This window comes from Nipponia nippon, unplaced genomic scaffold, assembly GCF_047370975.1.
Source record: "Nipponia nippon isolate SJK-2023a ecotype South Korea unplaced genomic scaffold, ASM4737097v1 scaffold_6, whole genome shotgun sequence".
NCBI classification, from domain to species: domain Eukaryota; kingdom Metazoa; phylum Chordata; class Aves; order Pelecaniformes; family Threskiornithidae; genus Nipponia; species Nipponia nippon.
The window spans coordinates 30,785,581-30,813,479 of NW_028262380.1; the positions used below are offsets into that span (position 1 = coordinate 30,785,581).

General features: G+C 45.3%; 1 protein-coding gene across 1 annotated transcript in view; it reads left to right on the plus strand.

The window, feature by feature from the left end:
• Nucleotides 1-321: 321 nt before the first annotated feature.
• Nucleotides 322-27,899, plus strand: part of KIT (KIT proto-oncogene, receptor tyrosine kinase) — a 56,759-nt gene continuing 29,181 nt past the window's right edge. Inside the window, exons 1-4 of the mRNA XM_087736256.1 lie at nucleotides 322-481; nucleotides 19,204-19,443; nucleotides 23,016-23,294; nucleotides 26,740-26,876. Coding sequence (XP_087592382.1) covers nucleotides 415-481; nucleotides 19,204-19,443; nucleotides 23,016-23,294; nucleotides 26,740-26,876 — 723 coding nt within the window. The 5' untranslated portion in view covers nucleotides 322-414. The remainder of the gene's footprint in view (nucleotides 482-19,203; nucleotides 19,444-23,015; nucleotides 23,295-26,739; nucleotides 26,877-27,899) is intronic.

Below are 27,899 nucleotides of genomic sequence, written 5' to 3' on the forward strand. Positions count from 1 at the left end.
CCGGTCGGTGCCCGGCAGGGCAGCAGGAGGGCGATCTCTCCCCCGTGACAGCGCTGTCTGCATATTCGCCCGCTGGGGTTTTTCTTTTTTAAATAATCTCATCTGGGGGGGGTGGGGGGGGGTATTTGGGGTCTTGACGGTAAGCCCCACCGAGGCAAACTAGGACGCTCCCCTTCCCCGGGGGGCGGGGGAGCGTCTCACCTGCGCCCGTCCCCGCGGCGGCGGGGCGGGGGCGCGGAGGGCGCCGCGGGGGGCCGCGCAGCGCGGCGCAGGGCGGGCGGCGGAGGCGGAGCCGGCGGCGGCGCGGCGGGGCCGGCTGTACTCCGCAGCCCTCCCGCGGGGGCTCGGGCATCTCTGCGCGCCGGGTGGTGCGAGCGGCAGCCGCGCCGCGCCGGGCTCGGGGGTGGCGGCGGCATGGAGGGCGCGTACCTCGCCTGGGAGCTGGCGCACGCCGTGCTGCTGCTGAGCCTCTTCCCCGCAGGTGGGAGCCGCGGGCTTGGGCGGGCGCGGAGCCCCGCGGGGCGGCGGGGCCGGAGCAGGCGCGGGAGGCTGCGGGGAAAACTTCGGCGGCGGGGGCAGCGCCGTGCCGGGGGTCGCGGCGGCGGCAGCCCGCCGTCGGCCCGGGCATCGCCCCGGCGGCAGCCCGCCGTCGGCCCCGGCATCGCCCCGCGCTGCCTTTGCGGGACGCCCCGCCGGGGGAAAGAAAAAAAAACCCGCCCTTTGTTTGCAGTGCGCGGTTATCCGGGGCTGGGAGAGGGGCCGGCGGGGAGCCCCCCCGCCATCTCCCCGGGCCGGGCTGTTTTGACAATAAACTCTCCGGTAATCGGTACGAAATGTCCCCGCGGTTCAGTGCTCCTTGAACAATAGGCAGGGAACGAGCCGCCGCCGTCAGGTGTCCAGCGCTCCCCAGCAGAGGTGAAGCCCCCCCGGGGCGGGGGGCGCTGCTCGGGTCGGTGCCCCGCTGCGCCCCGCCGGCGGGGGGTCGGTGCCGCGGTGTGGGTGCCCCGCGGTCCGGGGAGGGGCCGGGCAGGCGGCTCACCGCGGGACGAGGCATCGGAGCCGGTCTGCTCCGGCACTGCCGGTCGTCCGCGTTGGCGAGGAGGGCGAGCGGTGCCGCTCAGGCCTTCGGGAGGTCGGTCAGTGCTAAAACTTTGCTGCGTCGGGTATACATTGCAAGGTTCCCTTCCCCTTCCTTGATAAAAGGGGGTTTCCTTGCCTAACCTCACAGCCCTAGCGCGCAGGGGGGCGGATTTTAAATAGAGCATCTGGCTGCAGGGCTGGGCGACTTCGCACATGGCTTTCGGAGTTGCCGTGCAGCTGGTTGCGCGGTTTGTAGGCTGAAGAGGCGTTTGGAGGTCTGCGGAGGAAGGTGCCGTGAGGAGGTCGCTGCTAGTGTTTGAGGAGTTGCACCCAGGGAGGAATTTGGCCCTAGGCACCGAAGTCTGAAAGCGGATAACGTGGACGGTGATTTTGCTACTTCTCTAGGAGCAAGCTGAGGATCCAGGGAAGTGATGCACAGCGCTAGGTGTTTAACATCTGCTGCCACCACCAGAGAGGAGCCTTGCAGAGCACCCTGCCTGGGAGCAGCCGGGGAGGGCTCCCCAAGGCTCTGCCCGTGCTGCTGGGAGCAAACAGAACTAAAACACCAGGAGCCAACAGTAGTGACGATTCACGCTTCTTCATTGCGAGCACTTTGGGATGTGAGAGGGGGCAGCAGTTGATTTATGAACATTTTTGTTAATAGATTTGTTTGGGTAACTTTTTGAGTTTTCTCCCTTTTGTTTATTGATAATCTGAACTAGAGTGTGATATCTGACAGTGTGGACTTTCCTGGTTAGAAATACCCATGTACGTCTGCAAAATGCTAGTGCTGTGGCCACAGGGATGGGAAAGTCTCCAACCAATGTGTTATTCCTCGAAATAAATAAAAAAAAAAAAGTCGAAATGATTAATACCCACCAACTTCCTTTACTTCATGTATTTTTTGCCTGCGCTTGGAGGTTATCCTTCATCATACGGTTAGGCTGTCCTTAAGGAAAGCTTGAGAAACAGGTCAGACTGGCAGCATCTCCTGGAAGTCATGAGATGCAGGCTCCAGAGTACCGGAGAGGCAAGGAGGGAACCTTTCCCGTCATCCTTCCTCTGGTTCTGGGTTCAAACACTTACTTGTGGGAGACATTTCACCTCAGGGGCACATCAGACAAACTCGTGTAGACAAAAATCCACTCTGTAGTAAGCATAAATGACTTGCTGTTGCAAAAGACAACTGTCTTTGGGTACGTTTGTGCATCATCTGTGTATCACATGGATGTGGGAATGTTCAGGGCTAGTTTTGTGCTGGAGGAGGTATCAGGGTGATGGCTTGTGTCCCGGCAGGGGCGCAGGGGACATCACAAGTGTCAGATAGGACAGAGCTGATCTGCTGTGCTGGATTGCTCTGGAGCTAGCGTGACCCTGAGTTACTTTTGCGTTTGCCTCAGTGCAGACTCTTGGACTGGGTGATCTCCCACAGTCCCTGTTGAGACCTATCCTGTTGCTTGTCGGTATACAAATTTATATTAAGTATCTTTCTTTGGCCCTTATTCAAGAGTTTCTTCCTTTGGTTGCAACTAGGGAAGGAGGGTGTAGAAAACAGAGCTTAATGTAGCTTCTTGGAGGGTAAACCATTAATCTCCTCTGTCAACAGCTCCTTCCTACTTTTTGTTTTTCTTGCATCCTAACATAATCTTCCACTTTTCCCTGCATTTGGGGATTGCCTAGTCCTCCTTTTATGCAGAATTCTGGAACGATCTTTTCTCTGTGCTTCTCCTGTCCTCCCCCAAGGCTCCCCCTGTCCCCCACCCCCCAGTACTCTGCCAGAGTCTCTGTGGCATTCGCATCCTTTGGTCATGGAAGACGGCATGGTTCCTTTCAGCATCCATGAATAGAGCTTTTTTTTTTTCAGTTGGCTGCGGAGTTACGGGAGGCTCTCCCTGTGCCCAGAGGGAAGAATGTCTGTTTTCATAATGCTTCCTGCTACCTGTCAGCCAGGAGGGAGGAGGCTTGGAGGAGGAAGATTGAACCTGATAAGGATGCTAATTGCTGTCACTCAGTCACTGCCTTGACTCCAGCAAACCCTCCAAGTACCCTGTCCTCCCTGCTCCCCGCTTCCATCTCTGTTTCCATCTCTGCTCTCTCCTGCTTTTTCTCCCTCCCCTGTGGCAGTGCAAATTCTCCTGCACAGAAATGTGGCCCAAGGCCACTGTCAGGAGCAGAATGGAGATGTCAAAGATTACTCAATATTTGACTCTTTTTCCTTCCGTTACAACTGGGAACCCTCTCCCAGCAAATGCATAAGTGATTTTCTTCAGGCTTTATAATAAAGAATGTGATAAATTTGTCAAGAAGTGAGACTCCCATTTGCATCCCGTTTAAGTACCATTCATAGAGACTGGAGGCATTTCCATGTGCTCATTTTGCAAGAGAGATCCTCTCGTCAGCAGATGACTGCAGCTGTAGTACCGTTGGGTTATACTGGCTCTCTGTGGGCTTCCACCTCGCTTCAGCCCTCCCAGAAACCTGTTGTTGATTGTCCAAACAGTAACGCTGCTTTGCAGGTGCCTGGGTTGATCAAAGGATCCTGTGTCACTTCCAGAAGGGACATACTGCACCAGGACACAGGTGGAATTGGAAAGGATATGTCTTTAGCACACATAAACACGATCTAGGACAGGTCTCAGGAGGAACATCTGAGTCATGTTCCAATCGGTAGGAGTTTCTTGTAGTGAAACTTGTCCTTTTCTCTCTCTGATCTATTGTGAGAGACTCTAATGATACCTCTGTATTCTTTGGATTTCTGTCTGAACTATAATTCTTTGTTAGTGCAAGCTATTCGTAGGATTTTTAAGGCATATCTGGAGCTGTCAAACTAAATACCAAATATTACGCGTTTGTAGTTTGAAGGAAAGCTGCTTTCTAGCCTGAAGTTTCAGTCAACACTGGTGTAATCTGAAGGTAAGGAGTAACAAATTCTGGATGAAACAAGAACGGCACAGCATCAAGGAGCTTCAACAACATATATGTTTATCTACAATACACGACAACTGATCTAATCTCATATCAGTCTTGTAGACGAGAGGCAGTAATTGCTCAAGGTTAAGCCACTTGCCAGCTTTTTCTGTCTGTCCATGAAGATGAATGCCATTGCAGAGATCAAGCGTTGCACATTGTTTTGCTCTGTGTGTGTGACACATGATTTTACAGATGTTGTTTTCTTTTTCATCTGGTATAAACATCTTCCAGGATTTTGACTCATTTCCTTAAGTCTCTTTCAGCTGTTCAGGGGATGGCTAGAGGAAATGAGGTCTAATATCCTAATGCATTGCATTTACTGTCAGTACCCTCTCACTTTAAGTATAAAACTTGGCCTTTTTGTAATTTCTGAATCTCCTTCTGAATATTCCCCTACACAAGAAACAACTTGCAGTTGTTTCTGCCCTTCAGAAACTCAGGTCCCCCCGATGAGTCTCTTCAGGCTTAATAGAGCTTAAGGTGTTCATTGTAACCTTAGGTGAAAGGGGAGAGATGGTGCTAAAGGCATCTAATGAAAATGGTGATCCAGATTTCAGCGTGTTACATCTTTTGGACATTTATTGAAGAAAATGCGTATGCATGTACAAATTACTAGGACTTGACATAAAAGGGATTTTAAAATTATTATTATTCTTCTGTATTGTTTTACGGCAGAAGTATTGAGCTTGGCTTTTTCAGTGACTTTTAGGAAACTAAAAGGGCTTTTTCTGAAAGGAGCCTTTTTGACAATGAATCCTGCAAACAGTCATAAATGAACGCAATTTTACGCATGTGAGTAGTCTCCTTGGCCGGTTGCCAAACCTAATGGCAACCGAAGTGTATTGTTTGTCCACCAGCCAAGATTGCTGCCGTTAGTGATAAAAGCGTAAGGGGAGTGTAAACATCTGTGTTTGAAGGGAGACTGCGACTCCTGTTTTCTAGGGTATACCAATTAGAAAGCACGGTAAATGTTAATCTCTCAGCGGACTTACTCTTCGGGATTATATTGATTTATTCTGAAAACAGGTTTTCAGATATACCTTTAAATGGATTTTTAATGGTCTTTTTTGTGTCACAATGGAATTTTTTTTGTGCACCACGTAAGGCACTTGGTTATATTATCTTTATATTATCTCTTACAGGCATGTAAATAACAGAAAAGTTTCTAATGTTGCTGCCATGCTATGCAACTCCTGGGCTGCTCTATATGGGTCATTCCTTGAAATTGTAACTAAAAAGAGGCGTCATTTAGGAAAATTATCAGCTACAGAGGGTTTTGCCATTGGAGGGGCTGACAGCATTAAATGTCTATGATTTTAAATGTCATCTGACAGCCGAGTCCGTAATCATGTAACATAATCATTAAATATCTGATACGGAGAAGAATTTGCTGGTCAACTAGGCACTGACGGTTGTAAATCTAAGTGATAAAAAGGATGCGTGGGCTGATTTAAGTTAAGAAGAGATGAAAACCGTGGCAGGGAAATTTCAAAGTCAGAGAGATGCATCTCTTACAGGTTCTTCGGAAGCCTGGCAAATGCCAGTTTAGTCCTACATCTCCTTTCTTTTCCCATCAGTAATTGTCTTGAGCAGAGGAGCACTCTTAGCTCATGGTGGGTGAACGTGCTCCTCATGACATGGAGTGGACTTCTTTTAAATAAAAGTTTTGTGCAAAAGCCACCCTGGAAAAAGAAATCAAACTTGTTGGTTATAACCTGTCATTCAGAGCCTGCATGTTTCAGAGGAGGTGAAAGGTCCGAATGAGCCGTGTAATAGAAATGTTTTGGGTATTCACATACCTAGGCCACGCAGAACTAACTAGGTTCCTGCTGAAGGGTATCATGAGATTAAAAACTTGCACTTGGCTCTCATAATCTTCTTTTTGTTCAGTAGTTAATGGCTTCACTGATGTCACACGTGGAGGTTTTTGTCCGCAGGTCTTAGGACTGGAAGCTTCATTCTTTGCTGAATAAATTCTGACTTTCTCATGCATTCACCTGCCTCCCGTGGCTGGGTTTCTAAGAGACGCAGCAAGTCCTAGGAAGCTCCTACAGAACTGTACGAGTAGGGCTGGAGGAGTCCTGCAGAGGTCATCTGGTCTGTCCCCTGCTCTCCCCCAGGTCAGATGGAGCAGATCTTCCCAGGTGGACTTTTGTCTAACCTGCTCCAAGGCAGACTTGCGGTGCAGAGTCTACCACCCATTTTTTCTAGTGCATAACTAGTTGTTAAAGTTCAAGAGCTTCTCCTGATACCTAACCAAATCTCCCTTGCTGGCCGCTTAATTCCATCTATTTTTCTCCCTGCGCTGGTGGATATAATGACCTGCTGATCACCATCCTCTTTATAATAGTATTTTACACATTGACAATATCACGCCTTTGACTTCTATGATGAACAAATATAACTTCTTCGGCCTTTTCTTTTGGTGCATCTTTTGTACCTCCTCCCCCTCTTTTTCCTCTCAGCCCTCTCCAACTTGTTTGCATTTCCTCAAGATATGGTATGTAAAATTGACGTCTGACTCCAGATAAGAAATGTAGAGCTTTAAGGTTTAACAAAATAGTTACCTCCCCATGTACTGTGTGCTTCAATTTGATTCAAAGCATTGTAAATCTGATTTTAATCATGATTTAAATCAGCCAACAGTAAGCCTCATTTTAACTGTTTTGCATTTGTACTTAATCATTTTGCAAAGAAAGGTTTAACCTCCTTTATTACCATTGAGATAGTTTTAATTAAATATAGCCTTTGTACTTAATGTTATACTTACTTTGATTAATCACTGTGCCTGTATTTAAGCAATTATGTAGCTTGTTATATATACACTTATTCTGATTCTTCATGTGTATGTTTTAGTATGAAAATAGAAAGTGTTGACATTTCTTGTATTAGATAATTGATTTTTTACTGATGATTTGCATCGATTACAATGAAGGAAACGAGAATTCTGAAATGTTCTTCCGTTAGATAAATAGCACCACATAGAAGCCGGCCAATTCAGAAGAAAAAACTCATTGAGAAATGTTTTGAAATAAAGAATTAATGTCTGAAAGGCCTATCTGTAGTCAAAACTGGGGTTTCTAATCTCTGTGCTGTAAAAATTTTAGAACTAGTCCATCTCATCCGCTTTTTATTCTTAGAATGGCAATGGAAGGAAACATTCATGGTTTTTTTCTTTCAACTCCTGATCAGTAGCTCCTCTTTGAATGGACTAGTTGCTTAATTGAGTTGTACTGAATGAACTGAAATAAAGAAAATATTTTCTCTGCACCTGCTAGGAAACTCCAGATGCCAAAGGCTGGTTTATTGCTGCGGCACAACCTGCCTAGAGGTGCTCAGCTACTGACTTCCACGAATCCAGTAGTGTGATTATCTTTAACGTGTTGGCAGCAAACGTACAGCTTGCATAATTTTTTTTGCCTTTAACTTTTTTTAATAATTAGAGGAGGTGTAAATTTTAATTTATGTTGTTGTATTTTCAAAATCCATGTTGAATATTTTTACATTTTAAAGGGAAAATAGGCATTATAAAAATGCTGCATTTTTACTTTTAACATAATATTAAATTAAATATGCAGTTTAATATGGTATTTTTACCTGAAGTGGTTCTTTTTGTATGCCTTAGATGCTCTTCTGCACTAGGACCTGGTACTGAGGCATTCAGTTTCTGCTGCTCAGTGACTGCCTGATTCTTTGCTTTGCTTTTGCTGCCTAACTTTGCTATTTTATGCGGCATGGAAGTGCTCTCTATGGCTGGATGAGCATAACTTTTTAACTTTGAAAAGAAATTATGTTATCTTCAACAAAATAAAAGCTTCCTCCCGGTAGTGTTCATTGTAACACAAACTGTTGAAGTTTCCTATTCCATAGCACGTCTGACTTCCAGGTATTATACATAAAATTGCTGACTTTGCAGTAATGCTAATATCATCATACCTAGGATTTGAGGTATGCAGCATAGTAAAAAAGGTTAAATGGAAGGAGCAGAAGTAAACCCTGTATTTCTGGTCTCCTCCCATAAACTAGATACCATCAGAAGTGATGCTGAAATGGGATTCCCTGCTTAGGCGGGTACTCAGGCTGTGCCCACAGCACGATGCCCTCTTAGGTATCTCTCCTGGGGTAGGAAGGAGAACCACTTTTTCAATAAGCAGCTACCTATTATATATGCCACGTATATGGAATTTATGATAGGGCATATTAGTAAACTAGGAAATACAGGACAATTAGCAAGCAAAATACATAAGTGGGACTTCTGCTGACACTGGAGATAAGTTCAATGGCCGAGTTATTCTCCTTGCCAGAAGACGACTGGGGAAATGAAAACTGGATTGTCAGAAAAATATCTAAGTCTCTGTATTCAGGGTACTTCCAAGACAACATCGAGACAGATCTTGCTGGGTGTTAGTGAGATTTGTTCACCCTAGGAGGTTATGAAGAACGTGCCGATGAATCCTCCAGAAGTAGTCCTAGTCACAGTTTCAGAAGACATGTGCAAAGATACTTCTCTAATACCAACACATTAAAAATATGTTTATTAGATTTGGTATTCTCTGTCAGACTGTTCTTTTACAAGAATTTTTTAACAACATCCTAAGGAGCGGCAAAGTTTATGCACTAGTTAGACAAGGGAATCTAACTTACTGCAGGCTTATTAAAAATCACTGAATAGGTAAAGTTAATTTATATGGAGAAATATGGAAATACTTCAAAACCTGCTTCTTAAATGGATCTGTGTGCCATGTGGATGCATGATGTGATGCAATGACTTGTATTTCACTAATAGAGCTATATAAATACTTTAGCTATCTTATTACTAAACCCAGCATTTTTCTCATGAATCTGTCAGTTCCTTCAGTAAAAGAAAAGAGAATACAAAGTAATAGGGAAATAAAAGATAGCTACGTCGTTTCTGCAAAATTTGGTGAACATGTTTATTAATCTGAAAGTCTTGTTTATTGCTGTAATCTTCTAGGAAAAAGTACTGAACCAAATATCTAGAGAAAGTAAAAAGCAGTGCTCCTCTTTGTGGTATTTAATGTGGTCCATCATAAGAGCAATGATAACATAATTATGCAGTTATTGGTATATTTTCCCCTCTGGAGGCCTTATGTAGATGATTACCAGTGCCCCTTTTAATGAAATTGCTACTATTTGATAAAATTACTGCCAAGGCTTGAAATAATTAGAATTTGCATTGCCAAAAGTCTAACATCTCCTTCCTCAGTTGAGCCTTTTCCAAATAGGCATTAATTCAGATTGCAAAATGATTCACTGTTCTCCAGTTTTCTCATTTCTCTTCATTAAAACTACCTTTTTCACTGCATTTCAGAAAACACGCTTTCAAGCCCATGTTGCTCATCACAAGGAACATTCTTTCAAAATGGAAGTTGAAAGATGCTGCACCTTTTAATGTAAATGTCAGCGAAGAGAAGTGAGAAGAAAAAGCCATTAAAGGAATAGACTGGATGAATGACAGCTGCATTTGAATATGCTATGCATTAGTGCGCTTTTTCATTCCTTCTAATCGTTCTCCATACTTACTTTATAATTTGTTTATTTATCTGTCTAACAGCTGATAAAACTAACTGTGGAACAGCTGGTTAATAAGTAATTTTGGAAATTAGAGGGAAGAAGGCAATAATTCAGTAGGAGTAGGGAGCAGTTTAAATTTATAAATCTCAGCGCTGACAAGTGTTGTGGCAAACAGTTGCTCTTTTTTTGCAAATCCTACTTATGTGTGTGTACATACATACATATTTATCTGTCTGTATTTTTCTTTGAATAAGAATTAGCAGGTAGTTGTTTTAGGCTTAGACCATTCTAGTTTAAAAAAACCTGATAGGTCAGTCATGCTTTGGGTTTGGTTTTGTTCATTAGCACATTGCCTAAATTCCTTCTGTGGTGGGAAGTTGGGGTGTAAGAGACCATAGTGCGTCAACATGCTGTAATAAAATGAATTAATCACCTAGAATAGGTTGTTGCTCATGGTGCTTCAAAATGAGTGACTGGACTGCGATAGTGCATATGGTGCTCCTTCAGAAAACAAACCCCCAAACCCCAAAACAACAGAAAAAGCCCCAAAGCCACGACTTTGCAGAAAAAGAGGATTCAGAAAGGTACCATACCTAGCCATGGAAAGAAGCATGGCGTTTGATCCTGTGGTGGCTATTTAGTATATGTGCTAAACTAGGATTATATTCAGCTACATGTCTGCCTTTGACACATGCCTCTATTAGCTGTATTAGCAGAGTGACGCATGCCAATCAGAAAGGGAAAGCTGCTTGGTAGGCAGGAAAAGTGGCCTGTTTGCATGGCTGGAGTTTCCTCACCCCAGCAAGGGAAAACCAAGCGGCTGGGTGAAGAGGACGGTGCGTTTCTGTCTCTGGAAGGTGCAGTTGCTTCCCCGAGCCCCCTGCCTTGAGGGCGTGAGTGTTGCACTTGCAGGAATAGGGCAGCTCTCACATGTTTGTTTTGGAGGTCATGTGCAGAACCTGCTCTGCTAAGCTTGCTTCTGAAATAAGGAAGCAAAGTATGATTAGCTACATTGCTAATTGCTGCGACAAGACCCTCTGCAGGAGGATTTGCTGGCTTCCACCCACAAGCAGGGGATCAGCCCAGGTGCTCATGCTTGTCCTGCCTGAAGATCCTGTGAATGTCTTTCTTGGAGAGTGGGATGTGCGGGAGCTAGAGAGCTGGCTGGATTTGTCTTCTTGCCACCTGGCTCTGATGCTGGCTGTTTCTGATTAACCACATCTTGTTCGGAGGGGTGCATAACCTCTCTTCACGTGTAGCTGGGTGTCTCCTCAGTTGCCTGAGCTGTTTTCTCTGCAAGAGGTAAACACCAAGTGCCTTTTACTTGTCCTGTGGAGTGCCCTCCCAGGGTGTGAGGTGTTTAGTGAGGCAGGTCCATGTAGTAGCAATGCTGAAGCTTCCCGTGGGGTGTCACTGCAAAGGGGGGTGTCTCACAGCCATAGTGATGGTCCAGCTGCCTCTGTGGTTCCCTGCGCTCATGCCTCCACAGATGATAAAGACAACCTTTGTTCCAGCCTCCTTCCACTTCCTCTCTTGGGTTTACCATGGGTGGGAATCAGCTGGCTGGCTCCACACTTGCTCTTTGTGTCAGGGGATACCCGTTTCTCCTTTATGCTGCCTGCAGATGGAGTTGGTTTGGCTGCGCCTTTGAGTGCTGGGCTGGCGAGCTCCTGCCTTCTGCCCTCCACAGTGCCCTTCTCCTGCCCCCTTCCCGTTCAGGGTGAAGGGAAGGGGAGTGAGAAGGGAAGGCTGGGTGAGAAGACAGTGGTTGCCCTCATGCAGCTGGGTAAATGTCAAAGCCCTAATCTTCTCCCCTGGTTTTCTGCGTAGTAACTACAGCCTCTGAAGATCCAAAACTTCAGAGCAAGTGTAAGCACAGGAGCTCTGCATTTCTGCTTGGGAAACACGAGGTGTTGAAGAGTCTGTTGGTCAGCAGATGGCACTGACTCTGTTAGGTGGGTTAGAAACAAACCACTTAGTTCTGTGGGGAAGCCTAATCAGTCTAGACCCTGTAATACCTGCCGGGTGACAGTTAAGTTATTTTTCAGTCTCTAAGATGAAGCTGGGGCAGAGGAGCTCGTCAGCGTTTCTGTCAGCAAGGATTTGTGGCATTCATATATGCCGAGAGTCCGTGATACTTGCAGGGGACAAGGGACAATCGCATCTTTGGTCTTCTTTGGTCTATGTGTTTGAGGAAGCCACTAGCACGGGTTTTGGCATGGATGGTTTCTTTTGAGAAGTAAGAGGCTATACTGCTAGCCTTATTTTCCCCCGCAGCATAGTTGAAATGGGATCTGATGTAGCTTTCAGATGAAATCTTTCAAAATTGACATTTGCCATTGCTAAACTTTTCATCTAACATAAGGGAGAGTGTCTGTTTAGTGAAGTGGAACAAAACAAGTAAGCATATGATAGCATCTCTCCTTTGAAAAATCTGGGAGATTTTAGACATCAGATAAATGAAAGTTGTTTCAGTGTGATTAACATGCGAGTTTGACACTTTGTTTCCTTGGGCATGAAATGGCAGGACAAAGAAAATATAATTGAAAAAGTCTTAAATTCATCTCCATCATAGCATATGTCAAGTGTCATAGTGGGTTTAACAAATGAGAGACAAGAGTTGAAAAGGCGATACTCTTCAATTAGACCAACTAATACTGTAAAGAGGACCGGGCAGGCTTCTGGCTAGGACTTCTGCACTTGTGTAAAAGAGACGTTTATGCTTCTGCTTTTCTTTCAGACCTGCAGGAGACTTGTGTGTCTGAAAACGTTCATTTTTCCAGCAGTGCTGGGTATGCTGAAAGAGGATATTACCTCCCTGCAAGCCATGTTTTGCTGATATCCCCAGGCCATTGCATCTACAACAGTGCCACTACTTGAACTGATAAAGCATATCTCTTGTTTCTGCTCTCTTATGTTGTTGTAGATGAGAAACTGAAAAATGTGGTGAGTAAGGTCTGTGTGATAGCCCTTGAAATGAACCCAGTGCCCAGAATGAACAGGCACTGAAAAGAAAGTAGTTTCTCTAACTGTATTCCGTCACCACAATCTTACACGAAAGTTGTGGACATTTTGTCCCTTGAAGTTTAGCTCCTCGGTGAATTTGTCATAGAAAAACGTTAACTGGTTTAGAAATCATGGTCAGGATCAGGTCACGGTCAGGTCATTGTTTTCATTGTGCAGTGTTTGTGCAGCTTACATGGGGACTGCTGATGACTGTGAAGGTTATGGACAACCACAAGGGGAAGAGGCAGAAGCTGAGAAGAGCCTGCCGTGCCCTTACAGTGTGTCCCAGCCCTGGCAGGGAGAGGGGTCTGCTCTTGCTGGGTAGCAATGAACCCGCTGGCAGGTTGCTGCCAGTCCCTTAGGCTTGACAGAAAGGCTGGTACTGGATGTGAGCAGGTAGTGGCTGTACTGTGAAGCTGTGTTGTGGCCTTGTTTTGGGAGATGTTTGAGAGAAGTTTAATGTGGAAGGGGGTGGGATAAGGCACAGGGTTTTTTTGCTTTGTTTTTTTTCTGAAAGCAATCTGTTGTGCTATAGAGCTGCCACAAACTTCTTGTTCCTTTTAATGTTTGGATGAGAGTTGAAAGAGGAAATGGCCACAGAAGGACTAACCTGTTGGCCTAAGCTTGTGCAGGAAATCTGTGGCAGAGCTGGGAATAAAAACCACACCACTTGACTCTGCATCTTATTCCATGGCAGTCCCACTTCCTTTCTTTGCTTGGCAGCTGGAGATGGTCTCCACTTGTTTGTGAGCGTGATGTGGACTTGCACCTGACGTGCTTTTCTGTGCTACAGCAGTGTTGTGGCTGAGGCTGAAAAGCTCCTGCATAAAACTTTTTTTTTTTTCCAGGATGGTGCACTCCTTAGCCAAAGCTTTCTTTGTTTGCACATCCCTTAATTGTTACAGGAACATTCTGCTGTCCTTAATCATATCCCTGCAATTTGACCTGCATTTCCTATCGGTATTATCTAGAGCCGTTTCGTGTTCTAATTCCTCTAGCCCTGTTTTCCAGATGTTCCTTCCGCATACAGAAGTAACAACTGCTGTACTCCCCCTCTTTCCTCTCTCTCCTTTCATTTTTAGGGCTTAGGAAGCCGCTTATAATATATTCATATATTCTGCTTCTTTTTTCAGTTACACAGCCTTGTTCACAAGTGATCCCAGCATTGTAGTTTTTAGCTTAGATTTGTTATATTACAAGGAGAAGCTAGGATAGTGGAAGTGACTCTTTTCAGCCGTGGGACACAAATTTAGAACATCCAGAATGGGTCTTGGGCTGTCCAACTCTGAGCTTTGCAATTCATTTTATATATCTATTTTAATTCTTTAACATTAATTATTAAATATTTGCCAATATCAACATATTTTGTTAGGATAAATTATTACCTGCTAGTTGCCCTTGATAACAACTCTAGAGGATAATCCAGAACCCCAGTGTGGTACTCTGGCTACACAGTGTATGGAAGGTGTTGGATGTTTTGCAGTGGGATCCACAGCCTTTGACCAACAGCAGGATCATCTGCCTGCACTAGCCTGCAGTAGCCATGGGAGCAGAGGACGGGTTTCCTCTCTTCCCCTTGTCCTGTGGGGTCTCTGTGGTCAAGTGGGCTTCACGAAGGTGGTGATGCTCAGCTGAAAAATGAGGTAGTGGTCCACCTCCTTTTCCAAGGTGTAAGGAGGTAGAGAGAGGGTGGAGGCATGCCCAGGTGTGGGTCAGATAAGGATGCACACCTACACCTGGAAATCTTCAGTGGAGATATAGCCATGGGTTCTCCATCCTGTTGCTCAGAGAGTTTACAGTCCCACTGGTGACTGGTAAAGTCATGGTCCTGCCTGGCGTGGACATGGAGCCCTGGAAAGAGACTCCATATCCCTTGGGGTTCAGCATTTGGAGATTTCTTACCATCCCTGGCATATATCCTGCCAACACAACTGATTCCCAAATTATTAGTATTACTGTCACAGTTATGCTCGTGGTTTGTGTTACTTGAGTGTAGGGCTGGGAGGAGACCGGTCCTGCCTCAGGTGTGGTACAAATGGAGCAGTCTCGGATGTGCGGCGTTAGCAATCTGAGAAAAGATCAAGAGATAGCAGATGGACGCATGCTGTGGGGATTAGTACACTGGATTACAAGTTGTTGGTTAAACTCTCAGATTTCTGTTACTTAATTATTCCTCCAAAAAGGAGATACAAAGTCATTCCCATCTTTCTAAGCACCATTTTAATTCTTATCTTTTAAAGACAGGCGATATTTGGGTGCTTAACACTAAGCATATCTGATAGTTCTTGCATTTACAACCTGTTCTTACACTGCCATACTTTTCTTGAAGACATGTTGTTTTCAGAAGGCAGCAGAAAAAAACTTCAGATTGTGGGAATCCTTTGCGCAAGACATTAACCCAATTTGTAAACTGTTTTGCTGATAATTTGTAGGCTGTGTAAAGGAACCATAATAAGATTGTCTTGAAATATGAGTGGTGGTTTCAACTGGAATATCGTGGCTTTTGTTGTGGAGTGCCACAGTGTGCTTGTTCCCTCTACGCCTTTCTTTCCCCAGCTCCGGTACGTAACGTATTTCTTGTGCCTCTGGATGGAGTCATGCTCTGCTGTCTTGTTTACCACCTTTAAAAACTTTCCACCAACTTGCGAGATAGTTCTGATAAGAAGTGTTAACAAAATTTTGAACTCCTAACCTGAATGGGTATGATGAGTCCTAGGGGAAAGAGTAGGTAAAACTCACAAACTTTGCATAAAAATAGAAATTATGTTTTTCTTAATCTTTCTGGCAATTATTATTGCTAGATTGCTTGTTTATATGTTCAATGACGTGAGTTTGTGTAGAGGATTAGTGGAACTCATGTGGAAAATTTCTAGTGGCACTGGAAAAACAGGCGCTGGTGGACTGCCTGTTGGGTTTGACACTGATAAATAAATTTTAATCCGAGGGAGATGGGGAGAGAACGAGGGCTCCCTCCAAAACCCAGCCCACAAACCAAGTAATTAGACTCTGCAGGTGGTCTGACCATCCTTTGCTTCCTACTCTGATGGATTTATCAGGAAGAGGAGCAGATACCTGACCTGGTCTTAATCCAGTATATACCTTAAGAACAACTAAAGCTGTGAGATGAGAGAATTAAGTCTAGAGTATATAACCTCATTCCAACTAATTATCTGATTGTTTCGCTTGAAGGTTTGTTGTTATCTGTGTGGGTAGGGAAATTCAGCCTCTGAAAGAAAGCGCAGAGTGTGTTTTTGCATGCAAGTGGTGTTGGTTTTTGAGAAATGTTCCCCCCCGGCTCAGGAATGGCTATTATACATCCAGTCCAACTGCGTAATACTGTGCTGTGAATTAGAGGGCCATTGGGCAATGGTTATTTGTAGGACTAAAGAGCCAGTCGTCAACAGAGGAAGGGTTTGTTGCTGCAGCACCCATCAGGATTTGCACATACCGCAGCGATGTGTATGGTTTGACAGATCCGCACCCATGTAGTAGGTCAGTTATGACATTAATCTATGCACTGCTACCTCCGATCTGTTCCTTTCCTCTGCAGACCTGTAGATGACGCCCTACCTTTGGCCTTCATGTGCCTTTGTGCCCTAGGGTTGGGTGGTTAAGTGGGTTTAGAAAGGAGGAGAAGCCCAATGCTTGGCTCTGCAGTACATTACAGACTGCTTTTGTCGGGGCAGTTCAGAGCCTACGGTTACCGTGTGTGTCATTAATCCACAGTGTAAATACCCAGGAGAGAAGGGGAGGGAGTGGTTCAGCAAGCCAAGCTGGCTCAGTGTTTCCTCAGGGGCAAGTAAATGAGTTTATTCTCCGCTCTGAGGCTCTTTGAATGAAGTAACCCCTTGCTGCAGCTGAGAGTGTGTCTCCGCTAAGGCGTGTGTGCAGTGCAAAGGCTGCAGCCAGGTCTGGGGAGGGAGCATCCCCTGTTTGTGCACACGTGTAGGCTGTGCACCGGGAGCTTCTGTTGGCTGCAAGTGCATTTCTGCTCACGCGGCCGAGGTGTCCCGTTGGGTTTTTTTGTTGTTGAAAGGAGAACGGTGGCTGGGGCTGCGTTGGTTGTCTTTGTGCTTTCAGAGGCATCCGTCCATCAGCGATGCCGTGCCGTCGGTGCTGCCGAGGCTGCTGCTGGAGGAGGGGGTGCACAGCTCAGGCCAGCAGGCTGGTGTGCTTCCCCCCCACTGCCCGTTTTGTGCCAGGCGTTAGGAGCTGAGGCCGGGCCCGCACCAGCATCCCCCCTAGTGCTGGTGAAGGAGGGCTGCCCTGTGGTGTGATGAGGGGACACCTTGGTGTTTGCTCCACGGCTGGGGCTGTGTGACCTGCCCGGTGCCGTGTGACCTGCCCGGTGCCGTATGACCTGCCCCATGCCATGCTCCTCAGTGGTGGGGCAGCAGGGGCTGTCCCAGCCCGGCCACATGCGCACCTCCCCTGGCAGGGCCCAGGCTAAGACCTTGTTGGCTGCAGGCCGGGAGTGATGCCAGTGAAGGATGTCCCGATCTCCTTTCCCAGCCTTCCCTGACTCATCTGAGGACCTCGCGCCATAGTGGGGGTAGAGCATTCCACGTTTGCTGTTTTGTGCAGCTCGTGTCGTTTGTTGCTTGAAGCACCCTGTGGCCTGTGGGAGGCAGCAGAGAAGTCTTCCAAAGACATCCCCGTGAAGGATCTGCATGGTCTTTCAGGAGACTTTCTCAGAGGTCTTTGCCCTCTGCCTTCTTAGGTGCTGGAAGTTGCTTTCTCTGATCTGAGGGGTTTGCAAATCAGAGGTCTCCTTGCCTCTCTTTACGCCGCTGTCAGGCCCCCCTCTGTCCCTGGCAAAGGGTTTTTCCAGCTCTCCTGTCTGCAGAGCCACTGCTGGCTGGGACCTGTGCTCCTGAGACCTTGCTCTCCTCGGTCGAGCTGCTGTGTCACGGCTCGGGCTCACACCTGCACTTTGAGGTAGCAGATTTGAAATTAAAAGTGGGTTTTTTCCTGCCTTTTTCTGGCAATTATTATTTCTAGGATGGCTGTTTATGCATTCAGTCACAGAAGCGTATCTGCAGGGTTACTGGACTTCATGTGGAAAATTTCTGGGGGTGCTGGAAAAATGACTTCCAGTTGGGTTTAGCACTGATAAATAAATTTTAATCCGAGGGAGATGCGGGGAGAACAAGTGCTCCCTCCAAAACCCAGCCCACAAACCAAGTAATTAGACTCTGCAGGTGGTCTGACCATCCTTTGCTTCCTACTCTGTGGTGGATTTGTCAGGAAGAGGAGCAGTTACCTGACCTGGTCTTAATCCAGTATATACCTTAAGAACAACTAAAGCTGTGAGATGAGTGAATTAAGTCTGGAGTATATAATCTCATTCCAACTGATTATCCGATTGTTTTGCTTGAACGTCTGTTGTTATCTGTGTGGGCAGGGAAATTCGGCTCTGAAAGAAGCCACAGAGTGTGTTTTTGCATGCAAGTAGTATTTTCAGTGGCATGACTCTGCTACTACATATGGATGTTGTACAATCTTGTACAACTGTGCTTCACATGAGAGGGACATTAACTAGCAGCACAGTTATTGTAAGCTAAGGATTACTTGTAGGACTAAAGAACTACTCTGAAAGGGGAAGGGTTTGTTCCTGCAAGACCACCTCAATATTTGAATATGTTCTTCTGATGTTCAAGTAGGTCCACAGTAGTGAGAATTTATATGCATTTTCATTTATGAACTCCCCTTTTGTAGGTTCACTAAGACTTTCACATCAGGGGTGTGCTAACTCAGCAACCCCCTACTTGACTTATCTTAACAGTGGAGCCAGAGAAGCCTCAGTGTGCTTCTTTCTCCAATACACAGTTTAAGGTGGAAGGTAATTGGGAATTATGAACTGAGGCTGCTAATTTTACATAGCTTTATTTTCTGAGAACTCTTTAAAAGTTGTGTTACGGCACGTTCAGTGAAAGAGAAGCTAAGAGGTCATTTAGAGCAGCTTTGGTGACTAGGAGATTGGTACCTCAGTAAAAATAATCTGGTCGTGTTGGGAAGCTTGAAGAGTATTTTGCATAAAATTTTTGTGGAGGTAAGAGACGATGAATTAGCACTTCAGCTAAAGAAATAAGTATGGAAAACATCTACTGATGCCTTCATTAAACTGGACACTTAAAATGTAAGAGTGTGAGTGGAGCTTCTGAATGCATGAGAGAGCAGTTAAAAAAAGATAACTGTTGAGCAAGGAAACTTCAGTTCTTGGCAACATACTGAGTAAATGACAAAGAACGATTAAAAGTGCTGCCATGTAAAATCAGGCTCATATGTTCTTGAATTTAATTTTTAAATAGCTTGGGTCTGTTCCCATTCAAAAGCCGAACCATCGCAGAAACTGGTGCATCTGAAACTAGTTTCAAATGTTTTTTTAAAGGCCAGTTTCCACCTGCAGTGGTTATTTGCTCTGTGTGCCAAAGGTCTTATAAGCCAAAAGGTGTCTGTAGAATTCCACAGTGCCATTGCAGCTTAGTATTTTTAAGAAATAACTCCTGAAATATTAACTGCACATATACAACTATAAATAACAATTTTGCTGCAGCAAAAAAAGAGAGCGTTGTATTGACAGGCATTGTATCTTGTGCTTATTTTTTCCAGGTCGTTCACTGCCCCATGAAGAATCTTCACTGGTTGTGAATAAAGGGGAGGAATTAAGGCTGAAGTGCAACAAGGATGGACCCGTGACTTGGAATTTCCAGAATTCGGACCCATCAGCAAAAGCAAGGAGTTCCAATGAGAAAGAGTGGTACACCAAAAATGCAACAGTCAGAGACATAGGCAGATACATATGCAAAAGCAAAGGGAGTATTGTCACCTCTTTTTATGTTTTTGTTAAAGGTAAATATCAATGAAGGCATTATTTTTGCTTTCCTCCCCCACCTTCCCACTCACAAAATAATAGGACAGTAAATGCTGGGGGAGGGAATGAATTTGAGGTACAGAGGGAGAACACAGTCTGATAGAAGAAATCGTCTTCCCTGTCCAGTAGAAAGAAAACTCACTCTCAGCTTTGCTTGTAATGGCCTTTGTCACCAGAGCAAAGTTCTGGATGACTTTCTCTTTACATCCCTGTTGTTTTGTGGTGAAATATACCTGAGCTCTCTTTCTAGAAGCTAGTCAAGTGACCTGAATCAGTTGTATGAGTCAGTTGTACTGTGAGGAAGCAAGCAGTATGTAGAAATGTCTTTTTAATTCCATGCCATCCATCAGTATGGAGTCATGTAAGGTTTGGCCCCAAGCTCTTGATTTATTGAGGCAGTTAGCTAAAGGATTTGGCTTTTTGAGGCCGTGCTCTCAGGCTTAAGCCAGCAGGCACCAATGATTGCTCTGCCTCCAGCTTCTGATCTACATTGTGGCTGATCAGAAATGTCTCAGATGGGAAAAAAGTGCCTCTGCTCTGACACATTTCCAAATCCTTTATTACTTTTCTTCTTTGTCCAGTGTTTTCTTCAGATTTCTTCTCTTCTTTTGTTGGCTCCTGATCTGTGGCTTCATCAGCTGCCCTCAAGCTGACAGTTTACCATGCATGGCATTCCCTTTTCCTTTCCAAGGAAGACAGTTATTTTGCTTCTCCTTCACATAGTTCTGGTGGTCTTTCTTCCCTGTGATGGAAAAAAGTCCTACAGCATCCACTTTGTTGGAGACAGCATTCCTTGTCCAACAGGGGTTGCCTCAAAGACCCTCCTCTGAACCCTGCTAATCCTTTGAGAATTACTGCAAGGTTGTTCTCCAAGACAAGGAGATAGCAGCACATCATAGCAGAGAGTCTTTTCCCAAGGGAAGATATCTGACATAGTGGCCACGCAATTTAAAGAGTGCTCCTTTAACTGCTCCTGAGTTGTCCAAATAGCCGTACAGCTACCATGGATGAGTTTTCTTGACTTGTGTTTCTCTGAGAATATGACTAAAGGAAATCTGGCATGTATTTTATCTATATGTGACAAACATTGTTGACTTTATCTACCATGACTGTTTTCCTGGAGGTCGTGGTAATTATCCCAGACAGCTGTGATCATAGAGATGTTTGTGCCTTCCATTATGCGAGTGACTGCTTCACCTCAGGATAGCAGGCAACCTTCCCACGGAGCATGATTATCAAAGCGTCAGAGAAGTTGTGTGGCCCTCATGCAACATGTTGTTAATTTCTTTGTCTTAATTGTGTGAAAAATGTGCAAGCTTCACTTTGACAAGTTCCTGGCAGTAAAATAAGTATTATTTGTGAGGTTGGCCATCATTTTGCAATAGGCTGTGATTTAATGACATCTTACATCACCTTGAAGATGCTAGCATGAACTCAGCTGCTTGTGGGGTTGCCACAAGCACCCCATGCACTTACTGCTTGTAAAGCTGGGAATGAAGAGAGAACAGGACCAAGAACCTCGATCCTGCCCAGTCCCAAGTGGCACATAAAATGGTGGCAGCTGTTTGTCTCTTACATCCATCTGGATCTACTAAAACCAAATTTTCTATGCTTCTGTGACCAAGGATGACACAGTGTTGACTGGCTGTAGGCGCTTACCTCTTTCACCTTTCTGCTTTGGCAGAAAGTGCCTGTGTTGGGTCTACAGAAGCAGTTTGTGTCCCTATCCAAGGAAGTTTAGTGAAGATCAAGCTAGTTCAGGCACGTACGTAAGAGAAAAATCTCTTGATTTTGATCTCAAGTCTTTTCAGATGCAAGCAATGATAAGCACCACCTCATCATGTGTTGGAAACCTGAGGTATGCCCAGAAAGCAAGTGCTACCCAAGTTGTACCTGGGGTGGAAAGCTGTGAAGGGAAGAACATGACCATGAGCAGCCTTGTTTGTGCCTGGATTCCCTACAGCAAATCCTTTCATGTCTTCTCACCATGATGTCTCCCTTCCAGAGGGGGATGGAAGATGGGAGGGGAGCATCTCAGCAATTCTGCTTACCCCAGTCAAGGCCTTCCCTGCAATTTCAGCTGTTAGTGAAACAGGTCTTTGTTCTTCTCTTCTGTTTTCAAAAACGTCCTTTTTTTCCTGGGGAGCCATACTTTCTGTATAGTGAAGATACCTTGTCTCTGTCCATATTGGAGAAAAATGGATTGAGAGGAAACCAATTAGTTAAGTCTCTGTCAGCAGGGACATCTAGATGAGCTCTTCTAGTCCATGCTCTTCCAGCTCATCAGTGACAGTTATTCATAGGATTTCTCTAAGTATCTCCATGTGCAAAACATCACACTTTGCTTCTGTTCAGACATCCTTTACTTTTTCATTTGTTAGTAGTCTCCATCCTATAGTTCTAGATTGATGCTTCAAAGCTTTTAGTTTGTGGGGACTTCTTGGACAGCAATATCAAATGGGGTTAAAACTACACCCTCACTCTAAGCTAGAAACCAGCCAGTAGCTTCTCTGTTCAGTAATGAGCAGCCTTCAACTTAGCATTTCCTAATTGCTTATGTAAATGTCCCGTGCTTCATTTTAAGCCTGGTACTTGTCTTAAACCAAATTCACATTGTCTATCATCTTAACCAAATTCTCTCAGTCTTCCTTGTTAAGTCATGGTTTGTTGATCTCTAATCATTCAAGTTGTACGAAGCCAGTTTGCAAAAAAGAAAGAAAACTTTTCCCTCTGTTTCTATATTTCTGATTCATGCTGCTCTGTAGGGAGGGCACATGGGAGCTGAAATAAGCTTTTATGGAGTGTCACCACACCATCCTTTATTTTTGTGTTCACTATTAATGGTGAGGTTCTTAGTCTTCAAGGTCATCAGCTATCATGGGCTTCAACTTTGGTTGTAAAAGTGTTTAAAGTACTGTATGTTTGTGTGCTGTGAGATGAAATACTTTAGAAAAGTTACCTATGCCCATTTTTTTCTAAGGAGGCTAAAAATAACCCCTGTGTTCAGGGAGAGGAGAGAGAGAGGGAAGTTGTTTGGTGCTTCCTCTGGTAGCAATGTGTGTTCATCTAGATTATGTATTTTACAGAAGTGAAAACCATAATTTAGGTGCTTTTCAACTTCCATTTGCTCATAAATTTCTTCAGAATCCTCCTGTGGGCATGAAAGCTTACAGCCCTGCCACTAGCTAAAAGCAAATTACTTTTAATGGTCTGTGAAAATCTGTTTACTGTTGTTGAGGGTGGAGGGTGGAGGTTTTGGAGCTAAACAAGGCAAAAAAAGATATCCTTCTCCAAATAAAAAGTAAGATTATTTTTAGTGCACATGATTCTTTAGTGTATCTGGTATTTAATGCTCTGCATATCTCCTGTTGTGTGGCTCTTTTAAGACAAAACTTAATGTCTCTTGGTAAACATGAATTGGGTAATACTTGGTTTTACTGGCTGAATGTAAAACTTTCTTTGATGTTAGTGCCCAGTTGCAGAGTTAGGATCATCAGAAGTTCCCTGTGCAATGTCAGCTTCTCTGACAGGTCTTTGCATTTCTTCACAGATCCAAACGTGCTCTTCCTTGTTGATTCTCTCATCTATGGAAAAGAAGACAGTGACATCCTGCTAGTGTGCCCACTAACAGATCCAGATGTTTCAAATTTCACACTGAGAAAATGCGATGGCAAACCTCTCCCCAAAAATATGACATTCATTCCCAATCCCCAGAAAGGCATCATTATAAAGAACGTACAGAGGTCATTTAAGGGGTGCTACCAGTGCTTGGCCAAGCACAACGGAGTTGAGAAAATATCGGAGCACATTTTCCTGAATGTGAGGCCAGGTAACACAGGATTTTCACCTTCTTGTAGAGCACCTGATTTTCACCTTTATCTCCCAGGAGCTGGTGGGAAGTGCTGTGAAGCCTCACCTTCTGTCTTGATCTTGCCATGGGGAGGCTGGAGGTGGCGGTCTCCTCTGGAGGCTTTCGGAGTCTTCTCCTACTCAAAGCCAGATGTGCTTGTGCACCAGGAGATTGCTCTGTGGCGCCTGTGACTGCTGCAGGCAGTCCAGAGGAAGGTGGTGGGCTTAGAAAGCTTGTTCTGGGCAAGTTGTGTGGGGGCACAGGTTGATCTTGTGACATTTGGCTTGTGGCTGTGCTGAGCAGGTTTGGCCATGATCACTTTTATTTTCTGTTCCTGGTGATTTCCAGGTGTTTTTTCACCATTCTAAATGTGGGTTGTGCTGTTAAACTTTGAGGACAAACCAGTGCCCTAAGGTTTGGACAGGTTTATGCAGGCAAGGTGGAGATTTGAGCGCCTGATTCACAAGTCTGAGACCCACAAGTGACAGCAGGAGGAATTGATTGATGGCATTGAAGAAGAGGGATTCAGTGGAGAGGCAGAACTTGGGGGAGCAGAGGGCCTTTGTTTGTCTCTGTCTTCAAGAGTGAGGATGGTCACAACAGCAACCATAAGCCCAGATCATGATGAGTGCGTTGTGGCTGAGCTGCCAGATACACCACTAAGCTTTGCAGACCTGTTGATGACGCCCTACCTTTGGCCTTCATGTGCCTTTGTGCCCTAGGGTTGGGTGGTTAAGTGGGTTTAGAAAGGAGGAGAAGCCCAATGCTTGGCTCTGCAGTACATTACAGACTGCTTTTGTCGCGGCAGTTCAGAGCCTACGGTTACCGTGTGTGTCATTAATCCACAGTGTAAATACCCAGGAGAGAAGGGGAGGGAGTGGTTCAGCAAGCCAAGCTGGCTCAGTGTTTCCTCAGGGGCAAGTAAATGAGTTTATTCTCCGCTCTGAGGCTCTTTGAATGAAGTAACCCCTTGCTGCAGCTGAGAGTGTGTCTCCGCTAAGGCGTGTGTGCAGTGCAAAGGCTGCAGCCAGGTCTGGGGAGGGAGCATCCCCTGTTTGTGCACACGTGTAGGCTGTGCACCGGGAGCTTCTGTTGGCTGCAAGTGCATTTCTGCTCACGCGGCCGAGGTGTCCCGTTGGGTTTTTTTGTTGTTGAAAGGAGAACGGTGGCTGGGGCTGCGTTGGTTGTCTTTGTGCTTTCAGAGGCATCCGTCCATCAGCGATGCCGTGCCGTCGGTGCTGCCGAGGCTGCTGCTGGAGGAGGGGGTGCACAGCTCAGGCCAGCAGGCTGGTGTGCTTCCCCCCCACTGCCCGTTTTGTGCCAGGCGTTAGGAGCTGAGGCCGGGCCCGCACCAGCATCCCCCCTAGTGCTGGTGAAGGAGGGCTGCCCTGTGGTGTGATGAGGGGACACCTTGGTGTTTGCTCCACGGCTGGGGCTGTGTGACCTGCCTGGTGCCATGCTCCTCGGTGGTGGGGCATGGGGTGGGCAGCGGAGGCCATCTCAAGTGTGCAGTTTGCTGTGGCAAAATTTAATGAATACTAAATTTCAATTAATGAGAAGAGAACAAAAGTTTAATCGGTACAGGCATCTCTGGCATTCTCCTTTGACAACAAAAATGAAGTCTGTTCTTGCTGTCTCTGTTGCTCGTTCTGTAACAAGGTTTTTTTTTCAACTGTTTTTTCAGTGATGGCCAAAGAAAGCAAGCAGTTGTTTGACATAGCTGGCATTTCTCTGACATAAGAGAGTGCAAGTTGTAGAATTGGACTATTTCATTTTTTTACAGGATAAAAATTTGTACTTGCTCAGTACAGTGGTGACTTCTGATGGGAGGGTGCTGACTTGGCCTCTATCACCGGCGGCCCACTGATGGTGGGTAGCCATAGGTGGCCTGCGGGACCTGGGTGCTCTGCCTACATTCTTTGTCTGGGGGAAAGCGTGCAGTAAGTGGAAGCATCTGCTGAAGGCCGTCAGCAGTAAAGCAGCATTGTCATCCTCAGTGTTGTAATTACTGTTCTGTAGTGTTCAATCCTTGTGAAGTTCACCAGGTAAAACTCCTACCTTCTCCTTGGCTGAAGACTTAAGTTTGTGTTGGAGACCCTTTGGTGGGCACTGTTGTTTTAATCACAACTGGCGTGCAGACCCCTAGGCTTGAGCTTCTGGTGCAGAAAGACAGAAGAGGCATCCATGAAACAGGGAGCTGTGCAGGCATACTCAGACATACACCAGCCCTGCTATGACAGCGGTGTTTATGTTCAGCCCTTCTCCAAACAATGAGGGGCTTTATGGCCTTAAGGATTTTTTTTGGTTGTCCGTAGATGTTGCTGGCAGGTGAGAACACAGCACGCCTTCTGCACCGGCTTCCTCCTCGTCTCTTGGGTGCTGCTGAATGCTGGGGCGGGATTTTTATGTGAGCCTTTATATCTGAAGAGACCAAATGTGTTTCTTTGTTCTCTTCTGTAGAACATGAGGAAAACATTATTGTTAAAGTATGAATGGCTGCAAAGCATGGCATTTTCCTAAGTTTCATATAATTTGCCTAACACAACTACAAAGCCTGTGTCAGAGGCAGGAAGAGAGTCTGGAAGGCCTTATCTGATACATGTTGCATTCATGGTTTGAAAGTGAGTCTTCCTGCATAAAAACCCTAGTGGGAAGTTCACTGGAGTCTCATAAATGAGGAAAATCTGAAGAAAGGATGAAGAAAACAGAAAAACAAACTGTGGAGGGAACAGAGGAAGAGCTGAAGAGCTTTGTGGAGATAAGAGACACATAGTCCTCAAATACACTTGACTGTTGACAAAAGACACCCCAAAGCAGAACAGTGGTACAGCTAGCCCATGGCTGCTTGCAACCACCTATCTCTTGGGTGGCAAACTTGTCCACAGTCTTGGCTCCAGCCACCTCTGTGAACCCTCACCGTGAGCAGAGGTTGTGGTGCTTTCAGAGGTGGGTGTGCTGAAGTCCTTGAGCTGTACCTGTCCTTCCTAGGCTGTCCTCAGGGGCTTTTCAGGGATCTATCAGACAGTACTTTGCATCAGCTGTAGTAATATGTAATTAAAAGTTGCAGTTAATGCGAGGCTGCGGTTCTTCAATGGCTGATCCTCTCTGTTTTCAGTTATAGAGTGCAACTTTTTAATTGCTGTCGTAGAATGAATCATCTCATCGACAGTTCAACATCGTTCAAGTTTCTTCATGCAAGTTGCTAAGCTCTAACAAATATTATCTGACTTCCAGTGTGATTTGAAGGGAGACTGAAGCAGAAATATGCTTGTTGTAAAGGAATGACTGTGTAATACATTGAAAAAATTTGAATACTTCTTGGAGGCCTGACATTTTATTGCAAAGTTAATGACTGTTGATTTTTATCCCCCCTTTGAAGCTCTGAAGCTAATGAAAAGTAATGCACTTCTAAATTGTTTTCCAGTTCACAAAACTCTTCCTGTCATCACCTTATCCAAAAGCTATGAGCTTCTCAAAGAAGGGGAAGAATTTGAAGTTACATGCATAATCACGGATGTGGATAGCAGCGTACAAGCTAGTTGGATTTCTCAGAAAAGTGGGGTGAGTTTCTTTAATTGTATCATGTATGCCTCAGCACAGTACACAAACCCTCTGTAGACTTTCGCTTGCTTGTCTTGGATACCTGATGCTGTATCGGTTTGGATTTGTTGCATTTCCAAAGGTCCTGCATCCTACAGACTGGTGAGGGGCCAGCAACACCTGTCCTGTGCGCATGTAGACGGCTGGGAGGAAAAGCATCCGCACAGGCTTCTCTTCCCAAACAGAAATTAAAGTTAGGCTCTTCAATGTGAAGTTTAGGTGACCTCTGTTGGGCTGCCTAAATACGGAAGCACAGAGTGCCTACACATCACGTTGCAATCAATGGGAGCTGCAAGTATCAACACATGGACTGCAAATTACATATTCTAGTCGTTATCATTAACAGTAAAATACCTGCTAATTAGCATGGGATTGTACGTGACAGGAATAGTAGTAAGCATTCACAGGAATGATTAATTCATTTAAATTACATGGTGTGCCTCACTAACTGGGAAACTTCTGAAAAATGAACCAGTGAACTGGCTTCTGTCTATGGTGATAGATGAAGTTACTGCCTGGCATCACCAAATTAAATTATTGGCAGGTTAAATGCTCCAGGAGAGTTCGTTACTGGCAGCGCAGCTATTCTGCAGATGAGGAGCAGAGAGATCCTCTCCCCTGGTCAGCCAGTGTGTGGCCAGCTCTGCCTTTGAAACGAGCAGCAGGCACTGGGTTGTTTTTAAGGACACTTCTTGGTCTTCTGGGTATACCCTGAAATTTAAATGAATTAAAAGCCCTTGTGAAGACCTGTTAGTAACTCCTGCCTTATATATTCCCATGCTAATTGGCTGGTCTTTTACTGCTAATGGTAGTGATCAGAATACGTAATTCGCAGTCCACGTATGTATGGAAAAAAGGCTTTTGTGATGCTGTGATATTTGGATAAATCACATCTCCTCGGGCAGATAGTGAACAGGAGGCTGGGTATGCCATGCTTAGCTAATATGCTGGCTCTGGCAGAGCTGCTTCCACTAAGTGCTCGCT